Source organism: Papilio polytes, unplaced genomic scaffold (assembly GCF_000836215.1).
Source record: "Papilio polytes unplaced genomic scaffold, Ppol_1.0 DF823621.1, whole genome shotgun sequence".
NCBI classification, from domain to species: Eukaryota; Metazoa; Arthropoda; class Insecta; order Lepidoptera; family Papilionidae; genus Papilio; species Papilio polytes.
Window position 1 is genome coordinate 68,560 of NW_013525583.1, and position 21,669 is coordinate 90,228.

A 21,669-nucleotide genomic window follows, 5' to 3' on the forward strand; every position below is an offset into this window, starting at 1 on the left:
CATGTCTAGTTGTTATTCAATTGACGTAAAAGCGATATCTTCTCCGATGAAAGGCAAATTCGTATCGACGCAATGTTCAGTGGACTGCAACTGGAAATAAATTACATTTACATTTTGTTTTCAAACCGTCTCCGACGTGTTATGGTGAAACTGATATGTAATGTGCATGTATTATAATTTTAAACACTTTTAGAAAAGGGAAATATTCGAATAGAAAATCTGTAAAAAAACAAACAACTAGTTTACAAATAGAGTACTTCAATTTACGAACATTTGATTGTTTTCAATTATTACCTACCGGCTAAAACAGTTACCATAAAAGTTAAAAAAATAAATGATGAATTTTAAAATAATAACACTATTCGAAGTGCTGAATTACTGACGCGTAAACTAATTTTATTTAGACGTTTTAATTAATTACTCGCTCGATATATCATTATATAATTACTTAATGAATATAGGTATATGGGTCTTTAGAACATGTTTATTTTCAAAGCGGTAAGTATCATACTAGTGTGGGGTTGTTAAACTTTTATCTCTTTAACAAAGCATCGACATTGACAATATGAAAATAAATTTATTGCGTTTTAAACATCAGCTGTTTTGCGGAGAAATTAATGTTTTTGATGTAATTTATCCACTATTTACTCTTAACAAAAAACCTCTAGGACATTCTCAGGTCATCTTACCATGGTTCAATCACAATCTGATCAATTTCCGGTCCGGTTTGATCCGATCCATTTAAGGAAAATATAACATTGATTTTAGCCAACCTTAGGTTACGGGTTAGGGATGTCGCCACACTCAAACGCCCTAGACTAGTACAGGTTACTTTGGACATTTGCGCCGATTACTAGTTTTAACTCCTTCACCATTAGTTTTAAACTTCTATAAAATTAATATTTTTCTAATACAATAGTTTATAATTTACCAAACTAGCAAGCATTAAAATGCCTCCGAACTCCAAGTGTTTCCCCGAACGTGTGTTTAACTAACGGTAGCATTGTCCGACGCCATGTTTACACTCGACCGCACGATATTTAACACTAGCATACATTGTTAAAATTAGCTTCGATTTTGTTAGTATTATGTTTTCCAACTAGCATTCTGTACTATACAATTAACGGATGCGTGTTAAAACTCTTGGTATGTTTATACGAGCGAGAGCTTTTTAAGGCGATGCAATCCCTGCTTTCAGCACACTCGGTTGCGACATCTATGAAAAAATTAAATACATTTCGTTGATGCGACGCGTATTATTTTAATTTGGAACGTTGCATTTTAAAATGATTTAGGTTATCTTTAATGGCGTCTTTAATTAATTTTCTCATTGAAATAAGCTGTGATTTCATAATTAAGCTCTGCAATGACGCTCTGGGTAGAATTTCGAATTACTTATTTTCACCTTTAACAGACTTCCTCTTTGACGATGTTCTTTTAGTATTTTTAATGCAATGCGCTTTGATACTTTCATTTATCTTATTTTATAGCCTAGATATCCGTTACCTAAACACGACTATATTTTCTTAAATCAACGAAGACTTTATGAAATGTACAAAAGAAATGTTCGAATAAAAATCCTTTTCACAAAGAACTATACTTTAATTAAGCTCTGTAAATAGATAAGACTTCGTAGCACTTACCTTGCACAAAGCAAATAAAGTCTTTGTTTACCTTTTAAAAGCTGTTTAAATGGATCTTATTATTTAGCCAGGGATAAACAATGACAAGGTCGCAAACAACAATCTTGTAGAGACTTAAATGAAATGTCACTCCCACACACGATAACGTCTACAAAGGGATAAGTCTAGTCTAAGTTAGAGAAAGCTTTTCCCTTGGTAATGCAAATTTCTGAAAGCTCTTTTGTGTCAACGTTTTTAATTTTATGAGTATGATAGAAATTAGCACTCATAATCTGAGATATTTTTGCATCAACGGATATACAAGTAAGCGTGAATTCGCCTATCTAATAGTCCCGTAATTATGGGAGTGGGTGGGTGAGCCCGGAGCTAGGCGGGCCGGGTCCGGGTCGGCAACCGTAAGGGCTTCGACCTACGCGCGCCTGCGCGACCCGCCATCGACCAACTCTCTCGCTTCGTCTCCCGCCTCGCCCTGCCCGGGACGCCTCAATATAATCGCGTCTGAGAACCGGCCGTATATCTATTCTCACTACTGTTATAATGCGGACACCGTTTTAATCTCCCTGTTACCCCACTCTACAAACGTCTCGCTATAAAACCTTTCATGTTATTGTTTATGGCGACAGTAAAAGTTGAAAGGACATTCTTGAAATGGTCTTAACTAACATCGTGTTAAGTACTATGAAACCAAAACTGGTACTGCGTATCTAAGTATATTTTTATCTGATAGGACCTAAAGCCCTAGATAAGCTACTGTCTTTTTATTGACTGCTAACAATTCATATCAACATGTACCCACGCTCTCTTTCTTTCATTACTAAAGAAATACATAATATTCATTCATATAATTATTTGCATACAAATTCGAAACATCCTTCACGTTGTATTGCAAGCATTAACTGTGGTTTAAGATACTGGTTTTAAAATTAAAATAAAGTAATAAATCATTAAAAATTGAGCCAAAGTTGATAATAATAATGATATTAATTTAAAGTTAACATCAGTCTTAGGATATTGAATTGATAAATGCAGTTATATTCTTGGTGATAATTTATATTGACCGAAGAAATTTATTAGTTTTAATTAGGAAGCATATAAAGTAATAGATGCAGAGTAGCGTAATAAAATTATAAAACTATGAATCAATTCTTTGTAATGATATCATGTTTATTAACCTTGTATTAATTAATTATAATTGATTTAGCTTTTGATTACAGATTATCATTCACTAAAGACTATATCCCTTGTTTCAATCCACATTGAGTGTTTAAATATGTACCGTAAGATGCGACAGTTTTTTTCTAATATTTTTACCACGGTTTCGTTTTTCTTAATGTCCCCTCTATGCTATGTTTTCATCCCCTCTAAGCTTTCAAAAAAATTAATGGATTAAATTTAAATGTTGTTGTAACATGCGGGTCATAAAGTACTTTAGTTATTAAAACTATCCCCCAATTCCTCATTCACAAACACAATTAATGACGTGACTAAATATTATTAACACTGACAATTTTTCTAAATTAAAATAAAAAAAACGTCAAAAGTAATAATTACACTATTTTTTTTTTTCTAAAAATAAATTAACGTTATTTTACGAATTAAAAAACAAAAGTAAGTAGCCTATGTGTTCCAGACTATCCTCTAAGTCTATGCCAAATTTCATCGAAATTCGATCAGCCGTTTAGGCTTCAACATCCATCCATTTAAATTTTCGCATCTATAATATTAGTAAGATATAGATCCCTGCAAAAAATGATGTATACCAAAATGACAATAAGCAGATAAAAACATAAAAATCCCATTTATAAAAAGAAAAAAATAGGTACCGGACCGGAAACATTAGGTAAGCATGTAGAATTGCAAATGCACCGTTGCATATGGTAAAATATATGTGTTGACCAAGACAGTAAATTATAAACAGTCCCCTTCCGGTATTCCAGATATAGAAAATCGTTTATTGCTGGAAAACCCCATTGCAAACGTATGAATAAAAAATTAGGTGTCCGATATAATATTCTTGAATCCACTTACCGTCTCCATTTATCGAGGGTACAATTTTAAATATGAATGACTGTGTTTTTACGCGAAACTTTAGTCTTAATGTACTTGTGAAAATGATTTTTATTACCAGTCAAAAACAATAACAGTTTGGTATAAGAAGACCCGAAATCGTCTATTGAATTGGAGCACAATCTTTTGTATTTGCCTATCTATTACACCTTTTATTCGAAACTTGTAATAATCCATTTTCATGTTATACTTTGTACTTTTAAAACAAAATTATCCTTTTGCGTATCTAATTCACCATCAATTGCAGTAGGAACACACCAATTTGATATTAAAAAGTGCAATTGAATGCGAATGAACATATTTAAATATCAGTTTCCACAGTACTGTCATCCCTTACACGCTCTTTGAAAAAACAGTGACAGCAATATGTGCAGTCGAAATCGACAGTAAAATCCAGACATACAAAGACAGAGAATACAACAGAAGGAAGGGATCTTGTTACATACTTGAAATTGGCACGAAGGCGCTAGTGACCTATCAAAAAGTTTGTCTTATGTCCACCGGGTCAGCTAACTCGTCGGTCTACTTTATATTGTCTATACTGTCTATCCGTTGTTAGAGGGGCTTCACATAGACGTTTTAGTCGCACAGCCTACTTGTTACCGATATAGAAAACTGGAACAGAGTAATAACATCAACTCGGTTTGCTCGATGCAGTCGGATATTGTCTATCAGATAATTGGTAGGAATTGCATTTACTTCAAGACGGGTCTGTATAGACTGGCGAGGAAATTGCGTTGAAGAGATTTCCTCATTCAAAGTAACTGGGTTGTCACTTTAGATCTATGCGTGCTTGTACCAAGTTGAACGTTCGCGAGATTTACATACACGTTCATTAATCCGGCGGTCACTGAACTTCTTGTTTCTATAATTTCGCTTTCGATTAGTACTTGCTCGGGGGAAGCGCAGCTTGCGTTAGGAAAATGCAGCTTCCAATAAGGAATATGCATGTACGAAAATAAACGAATAAAAATAACAAGTCTATATAAAAGTCGATTGATAAGAAGTATTTAGAAAAGCAATGTTTTTTTTTTCATAACACGACTCATAAATATAAAATCTTTAAGAGATTCTGTCTGTACAGCTTTTATCCTTGAAGTCTCCCTTGCCTGTCTGCATCGCAATTCATTATTCTAGGTATCGCTGTTTATTTACGTAAACAATTTTTTTCTCCGTCTTCAGTCTGGAAAAATAATACAATGTAATTTAATCTCCACAAATTCTATCAACAAGCTAGCGCTTTAGCCACGCTTTTTAACTTTACAATTGAGGGAATTAAATTCGCTTCCCATTTGGGTTTGTATGTCGTGTAGCAAACTGTCACTATGTACTATGTTTAGCAATTATTGGTAAGACATTTCTACCTCATTATATTGCATCATCATATCTGAGACTACAGCCGCGGGTATAGGTCTGGTCTAGTAAATTTTGTTAGTCTATTTTGGGCCTCTTGTATTGTATAGTGCGACCAAATTATCTGGTCTGGTAAAGGAGATTTTATCTCGGTTAATTTGATTAGAAAATATGTAATACCTACTAAGGCATAGAAATGACAGCCAAGATAGTTACAGTCCGTCAAGGGTTTTGTGGCATTTTTTCACAGGGGAGCGCTATGGAGCTAGCTAGTATTATTTTGCTTCTCTAATGCCTACCAGATAACTATATCCGTCATTTTGAAATAACATTTCACCAAAATGGATAGGAAATAAATCTTTACTTTAAAATTCCACTGTGAACAAATTGTGTAGATAATACAACATTTCCTTTGTCTTTAAGACATGATAATTTCACTAGAAGAGTTAATCTATAAATGAAAACATTGAATACATAAATTTTATAACTGCGAAGTAAGTTGTGATAACAAAAGCATAAATCCATAAACTGTGAAAGGTTCATATCGAAATATTGTTTACCCGATTGCAAAGAAGTTTCTAGAAGGACGATTGAAGGATTGAGACAAAGCTGATAAAAGTGCGTATGTGTGATTTGTTTTTGTTCCAATCATTACCAATTAAAATTACTGCGGAGAAATCGTATCGTAGAAGTCACAACAAATTTAAGTTATGACTGATATCTTCTTGGTTTTTATTATGAGTCAAAATATTTTGCGCGTTAAAAACGTGTTCCAGTACTTTAAGAACATTTGTACTAAAAGTACTTGACAAAAGGACGTTATCGTAACAATAATTTCTGTCCAAGGAAAGAATTTTTAAGTACATAAAAATGTCAATAACAACTTAAAATAACTATAATTTATTTTATACCGCTCCTTGTAAACCTTAACTGCGTAGAATGAATCAATTGAGTACAATAAAAGTTACTGTGCGATATTTTTATTGATTAGCTCTCTTTGTATGGTAGAGCGGTGCAGAGATCAACTTCAACCCCTGCGCCGCGCGTCAGAACCCGGCCAATTCTATATTTAGAATGATTCGAGAATCTTCGATCCTTTGTAACAAGTTTTGGCCTGTCGCAACTCTGTTTACATTGTGTGTTAATTTGCGACTTCGTGTTATCAATACATAAGTAGCATTTAATGTTTGTTGATTCGCAATTTACTTAGTAATTTATTTCATTTGGTAAAATATAAATAACACGACACACACATGTTCTTATCTTAAGTACTATTAAATGCGAAAGTTTGAATGGAAGAATGATGCATCTTCGGAATGGCTGAACTTGCCCTTATCATGGCTAGATTCTGGAGGACTTAGGCTTCTATACCTGGCCTAATTTCAGTCGATAAGTTTGACAAGACTATTTAGTATTGATTTTTTTTGCATCTAGGTTTAAATTGATATTGCTTACCTCAGTTATTATTTACTTGGCTGTCTATGTTGTGTGTAGCTAGTATGTATAAGATATCCTCGCTGTTGCTCGCGACTTCGTCCGCGTGGAGTTAAAAAACAGTGCAAAACATAGGCAATGTTACTCGCAGATTAAAATTTAAAATCGGCCCCGTTGTTTTTACGTGAATCGAAAACAAAAATATAAATCTTTCCTCTTTATAATATTAGTATTGACTAGTTATGAAGGGTTCATATGCCAAGATAGTTCTGTTTGTATAAGTATATCCGTTGAGTGTTGCATTTCGAATTTGATAAGAAAGTTATTTTACTGTTAAAATTTTCGTTTACCGATTATTCTTCCTTCCAGAGGGTCATTTGCGCGTGCCCTCAGTGAATGCGTGATGATATCCCTCCATCGGCAAAGCTTCCGAGCACGTGTAATTAATCAAACCATTGCCTACATAATCTTCTACAACACATGTTATATCATGTCATAGTAGAACAACTGATACTTCTAATAACCGTGCAACTCCACTGCTGTCACACTTCACTACATACGAGTATTGTTGTCTTTGTTTCTTATAATAGAATTTGAGGTAACAATACCATATGTTGCAAATGACATTTGTTTTTCTATAATTTGGGCACTTTATGTAATAAAACATGAGAATAGCGCACGTGGTAATTTATTTCGACATTATCGTAAAGAGAGGCGCGTTACAGTTAATTAATTAGAGTAGGGTGAATGACACAATCAACAAACGTGGGTACTTCAGTAATGTTATAAATGCGAAAGTATGGATGTTTGTTAGAGTTTGTAGCCTAAACGGCTGTATGGATCTCGATGAAATTTATCATAGATGTGGAACAGACAACATTCGCGGGCGAAAGCTAGTCTACTAAATATTAGCATTTTAATCAATTCCAATTTGGATTTTGCTAAAATGTTTTGTATACTTAGGATCACTTCTTCGAATCTTTAAAATTCGTTTCCGTATTATTTATACTACGAAGTATTTCTTTTATTCCAGTACTAAGAAGTTTTGCAATAATAATAACAAATTAAATTTCTTTGTATATTGTTTTACAAATTTCCTTTGTTACTTGGTAGCTCATACTTTTTGTTTATTGTATACTTAAGGTACTAAGGAAGTAGGCTGCTTAGTTAATCCCACTCTTCCTCGAATTGGTATACAAACGGACCGCCCGTCTTTTAAGTATTCAGTTCTTGCAATTCAATGTAACGTACTTAGTAATTTTCATAACAGCAACAATATTGAACGTTAAGTATTACGAAATTTCTTTGTAAATTGAAATTTGTTTGTGTATTTTATGCTTGATTATATTTATTATTACCTGTTCCCCGCGACTTCAACCACGTGAAATTTGAAATTTTAAAATTTAAGTCCGCGCGTAACCTATCACCTACAGTATTACCTTAGTAGTAATCTACGTAATAACAGCAATCAATGCCAGATTCCAAATTTCTAAGCCCGGTAGCTTGTGTGCTGATTTTTCTGTCACCCTTATTGTTTGTGTTCGCGATATCTTTTAAACTATTAGTCCAATTTAAATACTGTAAAGGACAATTTTATTCTACATTAAATTCTCATGACAACAAAAGCGTTTATTTCGGTAAGGATTAATTTTGCAAGCAATAAAAGAACGCCGCAAATAGCGTGCGGTTTTTAATTCGTTAACAAAAAAGTGGGTATAGTAAGAAAACCGTTAAAGGTAGAAGATATATGCCATCGCAGACTTTTCTGTAGAACTTTTTGAGATCCACAATTCTTTCATACATCATTTTTATATACCTCTAACGGTTTAGGCAGCGGTAGCCGAGAAAAGTTAAAACATTGTGATTTTTTAACGCCATGGTCCAGAAATATGTTGTTTATTAATAGTTCCTCAACATTAGTAATAATAAAATATAGCCTATGTTACTCACAGATGAATTTCCATTTTAATTGTGAAAGAATTTTTAAAATCGACCCAGTAGTTTTTGAGTTATTTCAATACATACAAAAATACAAAACGTTCCTCTTTATAACATTAATATAGATATAGACACACAGATTATGTATTTATATGAGAAATTTGATAGAATTTGCTTTTCTGAATAATACTGAATGTATCCAAATTACATTTGAATATTCAATCTGGGTGGTACAGAACTCGACAATAGCTTCCAATTAATTCGTTACACTGAGATTCAAATGTTAACAAGACATAGATGTTATACTCGTGTGATATTTATGCTTGTATCGCAGCATAGAAACATGGTGTTAGTGTGTGTACTGTTACTAGGGTGGCATAGCCCGGGTGCAGGGCGCGTGGGGGCGCATGAAGGCGCGCGGGGCGCGAGGGCGGGAGACGGCCGGCCGGTGAACCTAGTCTGTCGAAATCAATACAGCTGCTCCCTGCGCTCGTCTCGAGCTCGTTGCTATGGCAATCCGCTCAGATTAACCACACCACCTCTACCCCCCTATCAAACACGACTACAACGAATTGAACTAAAGCATTTATGAAAAATCTTTTTATGATTTCACTTATGAAGGATTTACTTTATTATAGTATAATTCGAACACGAATTACTTGCACATACTTTAATATAAAGTCATTATTGTAAATTATAATAACAAATATTTGATGATTCGTTTCTAATTGGAATAATAATTTGTAGTGCAATAAACATACTCTAATGTAGGTACGTTCAGTAAGTTCATTGGATGAATATTTAAAATTGTTTCTCATGTGAATAGTGCGCCTGCAATAAATCAATATTCTTATAACCGGTACTTTATTTCAGCAAGCAATGGAAGTGTTTAAAAATGCATTCAAAGTATATAGCAATGCGTCTGTCGGGGTTATGTACTGTGATGCAACAATGACAGGGGACGTCGCCCCCGGCAGCCGCTACACCCAGACACCCCCAGCCACCCTTCACACCTCGCCAACCCCTTCCACCCACAAACCCCCTAGTCCAGTGGTCCGGACATAGCCCTCGGCCACACTTGTTAGTTTTCGAACGCATATCGCATTAATCATATCAAAACTGTTGCGACTTATAATTGTTTATTCAAAAGAACTTAATTAGCTTCGAAAATGCCAGAGTATAATTACAATTTATTAATAAATTTAACGAGAAAAGAGTAATATAAAAAACATGAAGTCGACTTATACTCAATTCAAAAGAAAACTTGAATAAGATTCGCAAGAAACGGGAGTATTAAAACGATTGGGCCATTTTTAGCGACTTTCCTTTTACGAAACCTTAAGAACATGTAAGGAAAACTTTTCCCGGGCGCTTTTTCTTTATAGAAATGGTAACCATTTCTATAACTGTAACGGTTGAGGAATGTAAATTTTTTATAACATATTTCATTAGCTGTTTTTACATGGTATTGTGTCTTATACGTAATAGATTTAAATTGGCTTGAGACGTCATCGGCCTATTTCAAAAATGTACACTTTTTGCTCACTTTTGTTTTAAATCTTCGAAATTTCAAAACTTTAGTATAATCTTAACAATTTTAGTCAAAATTACAATATCGAGTAGGTACATTGCAAATGCGACGCTTTTGTCTTCCAACAAATTAATTATCTCCTGCGCAATAAACAGTCCTCATTATAAATTAACAACTAAAGTAAACAAGCTTTCTTGAAACTATATTAAGAGCGGTATGCAATTATCGAAAAGCTATTAATCATTCCCTATATTAACACGTTTACTGCTGCATGTAAAATCATAAAACTTCATCTGGTGCGGCGGCGGGCCAAAATGTGCCCCCAAAAATATTTCCGCCTAAGATAGTTTAAGTTGCTATAACAACACCATTCTACATATGATTGCCAGCAGACTGGATTGTAGATATATTAATCACTGCATAAAGCTGTACGTGGCAGGCGATAATTGTAAATTTTAGAATAACATTTAGATGTATGTGTGAGTAATATAAGTATTAAATTTTTTTGGTTACTCACAAACTATGAGCAAAAAAGAAGTGTAGCTCGAAGTACCGCGTCAGGTTGATATCGGCCTGTTTTGCAGTGAGTGTGTTTGTCTTTATAAACGTCGTAGTTGCAAATTACGCAGCTTAAGTGGGACAGAGTTGATAAAATAGAAGTAAAGAGTAAATCATACAGAAGTTACGATGCTTTGTGAATTCCTTTATTAAACACAATATGAAACCTACAGTATAGACTATATTTGGTCAGAGAGCAAAATAAGATACTTGTATCTTTTATGCGTTCTTTGAAAAAATATTGTTCTGTTTAAATGTCAAGTAATCTATATTATGTTGATAAGAAAACGTTTACTCGTTAAGAATTTAAATTTGTCGCGTATTTAAAATTGATAACTTTTCAATAATTTAAATCAGAGGTTCCCAAACATTTTACTCGTGGTGTTCTTTCAAAATTTTTGGGTTTTCGATTGCAAAGTAACCTTTTATAAAAATCCTTACTTTAATAAATTATTCACGAGTTGTGTTCCAAACAAGTGAACATTTTGGTGGACACCCAATTTTGTTTTCAACGAACGTTGATCCTCAGGTCCACTTGGACCATTTGAGAATCACTGATTTAAATGCTTGCTAGACATTACCAACAATGTTAATCATAATTAAGTATTTAAACGGTCTCCAAAAATACGCTGAGCGTCATGTTATCAAGCATTTTGAGTACTTGCTTATTGTGTTTACACTACCGTAATACCTGCACCGTAATGAAGCTGATGGCAACATATTTTTGAAGTGTTTCTGCAATGTAAACTTACTATTATATCTTTCTGTTGTGAGACATTTTTGTTAACTTGTATTATTCTTTTACAGAACGTGGACCATAAGGCCAAATTCCGTTCCAAGAAGGGTCTGCTGCCGTTCGTGGAATTGAACGGGGAAGAGATTGCTGACAGCGCAATCATCATCAAAGAGCTCTCAAAGAAATTTGATAAGCATCTTGATGCTGGTAAGTCACGCTAAAAATTTCTTTGATATTTATTTCATTTTAACAATTCATTGATATCAGTTATGTTATGGTACATTATTTTAGGACGAGCTGTTGCCGACAAACTTTGCTAGCGCGTATTTAAAAAAAATAAGTTATCTATCACATACCTGCATGCGTCTACCTTCTACCAGCTATCTTTCAAAGTCCCGTCCAAATAGGTCCACTCGTTCCAGAGATGGCGCTCCGGTCGCCATTTTGATGTATTAGTAGAATATATATGTTCTGTTGTGAAAACATTCTGATCACATTTTTTATCTAAAGTTTAAAGGGTGAGGACGCTTATGATACATTTGTGATTACTAAATCTATATTAGTACATGTAATAAAATTGGAGTATCATAAGAAAAATATCAGATTTCAGGAAGATGATGTATTTGCGTTGCTGATAACGAAAATCACATTTAAAAATTTTTGTCTGTCTGTCCGCCAGCCGCATTTGTTCCGGGTAATCATCGAAACGGCTGGACCTATTTCGACCGGACTTTCACTGTAAGATAGCTGACATAGACGAGCATATTATGGGCTACTTTTTTTAATTCCGCGCTGTCAAAATGGCGTAAAGGGTAGACCAAATTTGCGCTAACGAAGTTTGCGGATGACAGCTCGATAACAATATATCGTCATATCTAGCTTCACAATAACACCATTGTTTACGGTTGTCCGGAACACGCGAATCGTAATCTTATTTGTAACTTTGTACATTGAAACACATACAAATCATATAAAAAGATTATAACGATTATATGTATGAAAAATTCAGGTCAGGTCAATTAATATTAAACGCTAAAAAGTTACCGTCAAAAACTACAACCCGACCCATTTATAAATCAGTGCATTAAGGATCCTTTCCACCAACCGACTCGCGCAACTCGTGACTCGACTGTTTGTATGCGTCTCCATAGTGGAAACAGTAGTAACATTGCTGCTATACGCCAGTCGCATACGATAGAGTCGGACGTCTAATCGCACAGGTGGAAAACGGGCCTTAATCTGTTACCCTGGGGCGGAGGGAGGCTGTCTCTTAAAAAAGCTCGGGCGACCTAAATCAGGCAACCTGGATATGCAGCGCATGTGCAGAGAGCATAACACGAGAAAATTGCTTTTGCTACATTTTTTATATTCCCCCGTCGAGTTCACTCGATGTTAAGTGAACACAAGTAAACTTTGGCCGTCACTAAATAAGGTGTGGTTCTAAAGATTTATCAACTACTACCAGTTGTAATTATAGTCAACATATTTTTATCCCTTTCATTTTCGACGAAACAGAGATAGGAATATGTATCAATGCACTTATTAAGGCAGTCGAATTCTAAAAATTGTAAACCTCAAGTAAAATATAAGTTGTGCATGTTTTCGGAGTTTCATTAATAAATAGTAAATGTCAAAGATACGAGTATGTGCTTAATACGTGGTTTCTACCCCAGGTTTGAATGCCGAACAGCGTGGTATATCTCACGCTATGGTGTCGATGATTGAGAATCACTTTGCATGGGTGGTTCTGTGGTGGCGTGCCAAGTACCCTGAAAGCATGATTAGAGGATACCAAGTAAATCTTCGTAACGCTCTCAACACTCGCCTGCCGAATCCGATCTTGAACATTTGCTTCAAGTTTACCGCCGCACGCAAGGTAAGTTTCGTTACCATTTCTCCATCTGCCTCTCATTATTTAAATGATATCAAAGCGAAAGTGATCTTGGTGTATGTTGGCTGGAAATGAACTTGAAGGTTCAAAAGTGGAATATAGCTGGGGTAAGCTCATTAAGGTTTTTAAAGTGGTATAGGAAAAAAAGAGTATGATAACATCTCTTTTGAAATTAGTAAATTCAAAACTTCTTCCATGTCGAACCCAGGACCCAATATTCTCGACCACTAACTTAAAGATAACTTAAGGCAATCATTCTTATCTTAATTCAGTCCACACTTCATATCATACAAAACCCTATAGATAAAAATTTGAATTTAATATTTTAAGCTGATTTTACAAAATTTAAACTATTTTGTGGTAAATTGACAAAAGTGGTTTCAATAATAAACGCACTTCTTGCCAGAACTGAATTGATTTTTTTCACCATGCATACGACTTGTATGGTGTGTAGTCAAAATTTTATAGTATTAACTTTTTAAACTGTAGAAACAATGTTTACAATATTTAGTAACTTGTTAATGTGGGCGTTATATTCCGCCTGGACCGTGTTCCGTTCTTCTATGCTTTATCGATAGTTTATTTTTAGTTTGTCGGGTGTTCGACCGCACTGCACTAAACGAAACTTAAATTCTACAACGATGGTATTGTTTACAATGAAATAGGATAATCTTAGTAAAAGTAATACAACTGTAAGAAACGTAAATATAAAAAAGACGCGTAAAGAAAAATAGGAGAGTAAAGTTCTATACTTACACACTAATACTATAACTTAATCGTTACTTACAAAGTCCCTTAGTGTTTACAGGCTTAGAAGTTCTCCTTATCACATGCATTCTTAACTTCTCCTAACATGCACGTACCTTGCTTAGCTATCTATCAAGGAAATGATAATATCTAGAAGTGCGAGCGACACGAGTGCATAAATTTGACTTTGGTCCTTGAGCTCGGGTTAACTGATTTTAAATTGTTGTACGCTCCACGAGGATGTGATAACAAATCGTATCTTTGTTATTCATATTAGCTAATACACATTTAGTAAATAGACATTCTTTTTCGTCTACTTATCGTTACTTTGAATCTTAGTTTTCTTTGTGCTGATTTGTTAGGATTTATTTTTTTTTTACTGTAAGATTATCATGACTAAAATCATAATTTATTCCTTCCAGAAATAAAGTAGTGCTAGAATAATACGTAATAAAAACTTAAAAAGTATCTTTCGGCAATTACGGAACAAATTCATAGATTAAATGTAATCGTTGAAAAATGAATTTAGTTCACAAAGTGCTGAATAAAGTGATTTTATATTCATTCGCACATCATATCAGCTAAATCATTTCAACGCTTTCTCACTATTATTAATAACCATATTCCTTTAATACATTTTATTTTATATGTGAATATTTCTTTTAATTGCAGCGAGAAATAACAAACGTTATATATGCAGACCCCGCGCTGGGAAATAGACTATTAATGATCAAAAATAAGGGACGCATTGAAAGAATTTTAGCTTTTGTTTTCATTAGTATAAAATGCATGGTATTGTTGCGATATCGTAAAACGTCGGTGGCCTAGAGGTTAAACATCGAACACCTTATCTGCAATTCCGGGTTCGATCCCCGCTATGTGCAATGTTTTTCGATTTCCGAAACCCGACGCTCTACTGAGGGATTCGACTGCAGACTAGTATGTATACATATTGCAGACTCAGTCAAAATAAAGGTATGACAATATGTTATGATATAAGCAGTGCAGGATATATGAGATGCCGGTGACAGGAAACATCATAATGTATTCTACACATATCTGAGAAGAAATTCAAAGATGTAATCAACCAATTGACACTGGTGCAGCGTGGATCACTAAAACCTAGCCATCTCTAATAGGGTATACTCCGAGGTTCCCCGTGGCGACAAGAGGGCACACGTGACAAGTACAGTTTCAAATATGAATGTGGAAGGGATATATGGATAGGATTTAGAATTAAGAAGAGATGTATGGATGGCATGAAATGTAAAATGTATGGGGTTTTACTGAAAGAAAGAATGAATTACTAAAGGAAATAGGAGTTATTAATCTATATGGGATTATCCATTTCGCAGGATAATATTTTATATAATTTGTATTTAAATACAGGGATAAATCAATGGAGAATTAGTTTTTTTTTTGTTTATTTTTATTTGCTACTAAATGTTTTTTCTGAAGTCATTATGATGTTTTGAATTATTTATTTTGCATCTTTAGGGTATGAAGAAGGCCAAGGCGCATGGCATCGGCCTCCACGCCGAGGACGAGATCATCGAGTTCGGAAAGTGCGACTTGCGCGTGCTCTCTGAATATCTCGGTGACCGACCCTACTTCTTTGGTGACGAACCTACCCTGGTAAGTTTATAACTCCTCCTCTTTGCATTTCCTTCTTTGTACTCAAAATAACCATTCGAAAAGAAGTATATTTGAATACATTACAACTAAAAAAAATATCTTCAACAGTTGGACGTGGTAGCGTTCGCCAATCTTGCTCAGCTGCACTTCTTCAATGCTGAGGAGTATCACCCCCTACGTGATGCTATGAACGAGTTGTACCCCAACTTGGTGGGGCTTGTGACCCGCATTAAAGAACGCGCTTACCCAGACTGGGAGGACATCTGCCGAATGCTTGATATGAACGCCCAAGCGCCCAAGCCTAAGGACCAGGGGAAGGAGACTAAAGAAGGCACCGGCGCCGCTGAAAAGCAGCCATTGGCTGATGATACTGAGAAGGGCAAGGTAAGATTAAATCTGATTTAGTAACATTTAATTAGTTGTCGGCAGCGAATACGCGGATTGCTTTCAAAACTTTCCCAATCTATACTAATATTATAAAGAGAAAAGATTTGTATTTTTGTATGTATTGAAATAACTCAAAAACTACTCGGCCGATTTCGAAAATTTTTTCACTGTTAGAAAGGTAACTTATCTGCACCACTGCATTTTAGTACGCTAAAAGTCTTTTTTCTAAACCTTGCCTCTCTTCTCTAGGTGGACGAAAAGGAGAAAGAACAGGAGATGGAGCCCGAAGACAAGGAAGAGAAGTAAATGCGTTAGATCGCAAGCAAACGTAGGTACGGTGGGCAAAACGCATGAACGTCCAACTATACGCAACGCGTATAAGTAACGTCGTTTCGCCCACTGTACAAAATTTTCATTATATTTAATAATATTTACATTTAAGAGTCAGACTCGTGGTAGTTTCTGTATAATAAAACCATGTAAATCCATTTGTCTTTCCCGTTTCTTTCAGTTGTCGAAGGTTGCGTACCTCGAAGCAGTGTCTTGCGTTCTCATTATAATTTACGTTGCGATAGATAGTTCAACTCAAATTGGCGCGTGACAGCGTATAGCACATGACTAAATAAACGGTACAGAGACAAAGCTTCTAAAGAACATCATTTTTTTTACATATCCTCGTAGGGCTGTCACAATAGATTAAGAAAAATAGAATGAAACATTTGTCAAATAGTCTTATTACCCATACAACAAGATAGATAACCTAACAAATTACTTACTCTAATTTTGTACTTTTCGTAAATAAAAAGAAAATTATTAGATTCAGTTATTTGTTACGTATTTTATTATAATGAGTAATAATACTAATTAACGTTTTTTCTTTTATTTTTCATAAGTTATTGTGACAACCCTACCAAAAATGTAAAAATCTTGTTTTTTTTAAAACGTTCGGTTTATCAACTCATGTTCGTACATTAAAGCCATAGTAAACATTACCATTTCCCATCTTTTTAAAAACAGTATCAATATGCTTTTATAAATGTACGGGTGTTTCCCGTTGAACCGACTGATCGATCTATCGGTCCAACGGGAAATATCTTTACGTTGCACAAATAAAAGCCCAATATCAACGAGCTCCTAGCAGGCAATTGAAGTTGAACTGTCTATCTTTAGTTTGATGTTTGTATGTTCGTGAGTGTTGTCATTTATCGATTCCTGATTTTCGTTATACGGTTTTGCTTATATTTGATTTCTTATTCAATTATACTAGGTTACAAGGCTTATAGAATTGTAGGCTTACATATTAAATTAGTTCTATAGAATTAAGTAATGAAATAATTATATTATTAAGGCACTTAGAAGATAAGACGATTTTTAATTCAAAATTTACGAGATAATTAGAATTATGCACGTGATTAGGTCATTTGAGGGTTATGCCAAATTTATACGTTATTTATCTGTCAGCACGGTAGGGAGCATCGCATGACTTATTCGTAATATACATATAGTATCCATTTTAATATAAGATTAAGGGAAAGCCAACGATTGTTTTTAATGAATTCATATTCTTTATGTTGTGAAGTAGCTATTTAAAAATTCTAGTATTTCGGCCGTATAAACGGTTTTGTATTGTAAATTCTTATTAATTAGAATCTAAAACGAAACAACGTTGTATATTTCGACTGGTTTAATATCTTGGTTTTACATTATTGAATAAAAAAAATTTACAATTTACAAATTTTTGATAAAAAAAAAATTAAATTCCTGGAAGACTGTTTTTACGTATTAATGTATTAATTACATAGTCCGTAATGTTTTGATATTGTATTAATTAAGATTTTAATTATATAAATTTGTTATAAATGTGGTCTTGCGAGGATGCAGACGTATTAGATCATGATCAAACGACATTCAAATCAAACGACAAATTTATCGAATAGGCAAAGAGGTTTTAGAACTCAACGGTTCTTGTAGTTTTAGAACAACACCGTGGACATCGAGTTCCAAGTAGACTACTAGGCAATGATAACCATCCGCCATCTTGTAAGCTGCCGCCATCTTCTTAGCAGCCGCCATCTTGTAAGCTTCCGCCATTTTGAATCAGCTTTGTATCAAGCAATGTCGCATTCCCACTTTACCTGCTTTTAAATTATTCAACGATTTCTTTTGAAATATGAATTCTTCATCGACATTCCGTATTAAAAACATCCCATCTAGCGATAAATCAGTAATCTTAGGTTTAGGTAAGAATCGCGTTATTTGAGATATCCAATTACAAACTCTCAGAATCAACCAAGAATAGAAGAAATAGACCAACTTTCAGGATCAAAATACAACTATATAGGAGTTTGTAGCTGGACATCTTAATTACCGAGGTAAACTAAGATATTGGCTGGAGATTTAAGATGTCATGTAGAACACCCACTACAATTTTACCTGAACAGTCTGTCTGTTTTAAATTATACGTGTATAGGCAAATCGAGTACTGTGTAGTGTAGCTGAGAGTAAATTGCCTATGCACGTAGATTTTAAGAGGACAGTATAACCGTTCAGTTAAAACTGAAGGTGTAGGGGATTTATTAAGGTAGTTATTAGTGAGTAGTAATTAAGGCTCTAGGTTTTAAGTATAAAAGGTTTCATTTGCATTGAGCGTTGAATAACCGTTATAATGTTGACGCGGAATACCTTTGTATTGCAAACCTTTAAAGCAAAACGCTCAATGGAATTCATACCTTGTTTTTAGATATAAATATATTTAATATAAAGAGTAGTTGATAGTTCATAGTTTTAGGAAGTAACTTCACTTCAGTTGTGTGTGAAGTTACGAGTTTTTCGGTTCATATTTGAAAAAAATGATTTCATGTTCTTTGGGTAATGGTCGACCAAAAGGTCCCTCCCGACAACTGCGAACATCACTGCCATAAGTAAGTTGAAACATAAGATTTAGAATAGATTTAAGCATCGCCGATATCTAATGCCGGCAACACATCGTCAGTGGTAACTTTGCCGTTAAAACTGATGGTGTGTAGCGGGTTTAATAGAACGGTTTTATGTATAAGTGTAATTGTGAGTTTCCATTGCTGAAACATCTGAACACGAACATATTGTTTTTCATCTGGTTCACTTTGAAAATATAGAGAAAACAATATATTTCTGTACAGATTCAGCTATGGAAATTCATGGTTGTTTGAGGTTATCTCAAATTAGTTATGATTATTTTTATCTTTCCGAGTTATTGTAGTAATTGCCTAAGTTCAGTAACAGATTTGCATTTTCGCTTCTTAGTGAGGTACTTGACTTCGTGTACTTGAGTGTGAATTAAAAAAAGATTTTTGTATGGGTTGCGAATGGACGAGTGTGTGAACTATTTTAGTAACGCGATTTCTGCATTTAAAACTTATTTGCTGGCTAAATTTACATCTAATTAGGATAAGATAGGTTTCCACTGTCGAAACACATTTACAGAAACTGATTACTATCTCTGTCATTCTCCTTATAAAACCTGAGAGATCAATATTTTGTAAAGGTGTATCGGCAGTGGTAACATAAACTAAGTTAATATAGCGATTGTAGATGTAAGAGTAATGAATGCTTGTGAAGCCAGCTACACACGATCAGTTCTAACCGACAATTTTAAATGTCGAACGTGTGTGGCGGTTTTAATACTGAACGCTCAACAACTCGCGACTCGAAGGTGACAACTGGGAAACGAAATATTAGATGAATGGATGACTTCTAATGTAACATCGTAGATTTAATCTATACATTTTCAGACCCGTATCAAATATCTTAATATTATTCATTCATAGTAATACAAATTAATCGTAGAATACTTATTCGACTATGTTTATAATAGCGGTATAGTTATAGTGTTAAGACAAAAAAAAAATGTAGTTTTAATTATATTACTGTTTGACATTTCTCATATTCATTCGAAATTCATTGGTTCTAGTTTTCTCATTATTATTAATGTATTAATATAAGTGGTAGGTTAATTATTCAATTATATAGATTAATTGTTCGGCATCGTGTCGTTTATAACTGAGCTTTCAGTGTTTATTGTTCTGGTAAGTTTTCAATGTATCTAATATTCTGTCAAATTTAACAATAAAGTGGTATACCGTATATATACTGCAAATGCTCGGATTTATTAGAAGACATTCTAATGTGTCAGAGTTGTGCGGGTGTGTTTTATTTAATCAAATTCTTAATTATCTTCTTCCTTATCCTACTAAAACAAATGAACAATAAAGGTCACAGAGTTTAAACACAGGTTTAACTAATCATTGTCAAATATATCTTACTAATATTATAAATGCGAAAGTTTAGATGGATGGATGTTTGTTAGCGTTTGTAACCTAAACGGCTGAACGGGTCTCATAAGTTACGGTTCCTGTGGGATTCATTAATTCAGTTTTTTAATGTTTAATTGATCATTCTGCAACGGTTCAACATATCTTATTTAAATTTGGTACAGATGTCAAAGTCTGGAGTATACATGGGATAGGGTTCATCCCCGAGAAATGTCCGGTTCCTGAGGGATACGTAGCTTTTTGTTATTTATATAGTTCGTATTTTTTCTAATACCATGCAGACGAAGTCGCGGGCAACAGCTCGTAATTAATAAAAATATTTTTATATAATATAAGCGAACAAGCAAGCGGCCACCTAATCCGCCCAATGGCGAAGCGACCCATAAACATTCGCAATACACGATGCGTTGCCTACCCTTAACCGACAGAGGAGAAAACGCACATAAAGAGCATATTTTCACTTCCTATCCGTGTCCTCCAGCGTCAAAACCATGTTCCCTTTCCATCCTTTTCTTATAAAGAAAAGGGACTAAAGTTGGACCACTGGCACCACACTCATCAGACTGTACGAGGAATTGCTCCCACTTGACCGCTGTCTTCTGTGTGGCTGTCGTATTTCACCGGCCGCGTTGACCCTACAGTGTGAAGATGTTAAAGCGGGCTCTACCACTGTTAAATATGTATTTGAGAATAATATAGGTAAGTATTGTAGGAAGGGACAGAGATTATGTTCTTTGCGAGATCCAAGGCTATTTTTCTGCCTGTTACTTGAATATTGTGATCTCAGGACACTGTACCTATTACCATTGACCTACCGATCCTGACATTTATCTGTCTAATTCTAAAGGAATGTTTATAAAATTTCTTTCACTGGTACTACATGATACAAAAACTGTGTATCTTCTTAAAGAAATTGCGCATACTGATAAACGTGAAATTTAACAAAGCTGAAGGTAATGAGGAGATGGGCATAAAGCTATACTTAATCCAAAATGTAATGATTACAAATGATTACAAAAAACTATAGGTATATACGTGTATATGTCAATGGATAATAGAGGGGGTGTAACCGATGCTCAACAAAAAGGGGAGGGTAGTAGTAAGATATTTTATTCCAAAAAATCGTTTGAGTTGTGCTATAGAATATTGTCTTCTAAAATCTGAGGTAAGCAAAATGGGAAGTTCCAAAAAGCCCAGATCGTCACAATTATCTTAAACTAACGTTCGCACGCGACTCCGTCTGCATGGAATTAAAACAAAAAGCAAAAGTAAGTAGCCTATGTGTTTTTCCAGACTGTCCTCTACATCTGTACCAAATTTCATCAAAATCGGTTCAGTCGTTTAGGCAAAAATCTCTAACAAACATCCATCTATTCATCCATACATCTAAACTTTCGCATTTATAATATTAGTAAGATAAGATTATCTTCATTCGCATC

At 34.4% G+C, this 21,669-nt stretch overlaps 1 protein-coding gene across 1 annotated transcript in view; it reads left to right on the forward strand.

The window, feature by feature from the left end:
* LOC106104479 (failed axon connections) overlaps positions 1-16,658 on the forward strand; it is a 31,164-nt gene extending 14,506 nt beyond the window's left edge. Inside the window, exons 2-6 of the mRNA XM_013284542.1 lie at positions 11,332-11,467; positions 12,934-13,136; positions 15,396-15,533; positions 15,642-15,917; positions 16,170-16,658. Coding sequence (XP_013139996.1) covers positions 11,332-11,467; positions 12,934-13,136; positions 15,396-15,533; positions 15,642-15,917; positions 16,170-16,226 — 810 coding nt within the window. The 3' untranslated portion in view covers positions 16,227-16,658. The remainder of the gene's footprint in view (positions 1-11,331; positions 11,468-12,933; positions 13,137-15,395; positions 15,534-15,641; positions 15,918-16,169) is intronic.
* Positions 16,659-21,669: the final 5,011 nt, after the last annotated feature.